Raw genomic sequence first — 1,935 nt, 5'->3', positions numbered from 1 at the left:
AGAAGGCTGGTTATCTTATCTAATATTTTTTTCATATCGATAAGAACCACAGGAGTTTAGGAATAAGAACGACAAGAGTTTAGGATTCATTTCTTGCAAGCTGTTTAATATGATGATTCTACAAAAGTTTTGACTTCTTATCTGCTTTTTTTTTATTTGATGATTTAACTTGATGTCATTAGAGTCCTTTGACTAACAAGAACTGCTTCAAAAATGCTCGGATAGTTGGGCAATACATACTATTGTGATGTTTATGAAACTGAGACAGGCTGGAGGATCGGTTGGGCTTGTGCTACACCAAACATAGCATCTGCAATCAGAAACATTCACGTAAGGATTACAGATTCGGCTCCCTCACCTTTTCAGGAAGCTGCACTAACTGCCTTGACGAGCTCCCCATCCTACTTTACATCCTTACGAAGAGTGAGCATCTCAAATCAACTTTCTATCAATTGATACTCTTAATGGATATATACATATATATATATATATATATATAAAAGTAAAACCCATCATTAGGGATGCCTCTAGGTTTGAGATTGCAAATGCAGGACTGTCCACAGTAACCGTTAGATTAGTATCCAATGGTTACAATCCATTCTTGAACGTTGTTGAACAATTTAAAATAGTACCAAACAGTATTATACACTGCAATTCAGCACAGTATCTATATAAATAATAACCGTTAGATCATTATCGAGCAATGTCTATAAGTAAATAACTTTAGTAAACGGTGCATCTGCATACACATGGAGACGATTTAAACCCATATATATATTTTAATTGAGCAATGAACGGCTCAGCTTTGCATGTTGTTAAAGGAATATGAGGCAAGGAGAGATCACATTGTGGCCATATTGTCCAAGCTTGGCTTTGAAATTCAGTGCAAACCTCAGGGTTCAGTATTCGTGTTTGCAGTGATTCCCAAGAACTGGTTACACTCCGACGTATGCATTTCTTCGTTATTCAAATTATAATATTTAATGCTTCTGAAAATCAAATTGGTCGTGTGTGGTGGAAAAAAAAGTTGAATACTGTTATATCTTAATTGACATGAAGCTTTGCAGGTTGATTTTGTTAGAGCCTTGATTCAAAAAGCCGGTGTGGCAGCAGTGCCCGGCTGCGGGTTCTTCCATTTGGATTCTAATGGTGAGATCTATCGAAATAGATACATTAGGTTTGCTTTCTGCAAGAGCGAAGCGACGCTGGCTGCTGCTGCTCGAAAAATGCAAGATATTGCCAATAGTGATGGATCGCTGCAGCTCGATTAGAAGCAAAGTAAGATTTTACTGTTTCATTGTTATTTCCAAAGACTTGTTTTTTTTTCCGCTTAATTAATTAAGACTAAAATCTCGACAAATAAATTGCCATAGTTCAACACGCTATATATTTTGGAAGTAACAAGATTTGATGGAAAAAGTTATTGATCAAGTCGGGTATTTGATCGATGATTTTAATTTTTTATTTTCATTACCTGAAATTTTCTGCAATTTGCACTCTTGCAACTTCATTTGAATGCAATGCATTGTTTGTGTGGGAGCCTCACAACATGGATTATGAACATTATTAATGAATCAAAATGAATACCTCATTAATTAAAAAAAAAAAATCACTTGCCACCCATCTGTTTTAATATCATCACATTATTATTTTTAATTTGATTTTGTTTGCTATCTTTTAAATATAATTTAAATGATATGTTTTTACTCTTCTTCTTTTAAATAAAAGGCTATTTTTTTATATAAAAATATACCATCTTATATTAATACCCAACACATATACCAATCAAAACTTGTAACTCAAAAATTTTTTTAAAAAATCTCTCAATTAAATCTAAAATATCAATATAATTCACAACCCTTTACAAAATCAATTAAATCTCTCTACAAAAACCCTCCAAAATTTGAACAAAGTAAAACAAAAAACATAACAAAA

General features: G+C 32.9%; 1 protein-coding gene across 2 annotated transcripts; it reads left to right on the top strand.

Annotated features, from left to right (window-relative positions):
• The first annotated feature begins 36 nt into the window (after nucleotides 1-36).
• Nucleotides 37-1,431, top strand: LOC120261819 (putative aminotransferase AatC). 2 transcript variants are annotated; one of them, XR_005536644.1, is made up of 3 exons: nucleotides 37-423; nucleotides 822-947; nucleotides 1,068-1,431. XR_005536644.1 is itself a non-coding variant. In XM_039269813.1 (3 exons), exons 2-3 carry the CDS (start codon nucleotides 810-812, stop codon nucleotides 1,269-1,271), a joined length of 342 nt encoding a protein of 113 aa, XP_039125747.1. In that variant the 5' UTR covers nucleotides 37-423; nucleotides 804-809; the 3' UTR covers nucleotides 1,272-1,431. The 2 variants fall into 2 exon arrangements, 1 of the variants encoding a protein (XP_039125747.1); XM_039269813.1 differs by having other exon boundaries at nucleotides 804-947.
• The last annotated feature ends 504 nt before the right edge of the window (nucleotides 1,432-1,935 follow it).

The sequence above is a fragment of the Dioscorea cayenensis genome, chromosome 5, assembly GCF_009730915.1.
Source record: "Dioscorea cayenensis subsp. rotundata cultivar TDr96_F1 chromosome 5, TDr96_F1_v2_PseudoChromosome.rev07_lg8_w22 25.fasta, whole genome shotgun sequence".
In the NCBI taxonomy this organism is placed as follows: domain Eukaryota; kingdom Viridiplantae; phylum Streptophyta; class Magnoliopsida; order Dioscoreales; family Dioscoreaceae; genus Dioscorea; species Dioscorea cayenensis.
The sequence above is the reverse complement of the archived record's forward strand: the minus strand, read 5'-3'. Positions and strand labels throughout refer to the sequence as shown.

Coding starts and splice junctions, on each gene's coding strand:
- LOC120261819 (XM_039269813.1), top strand. CDS start 810: ATGTTGTTAAAGGAATATGAGGCAAGGAGAGATCACATTGTGGCCATA. Junction 948..1,067: donor AGAACTGGTTACACTCCGAC/GTATGCATTTCT, acceptor GAAGCTTTGCAG/GTTGATTTTGTTAGAGCCTT.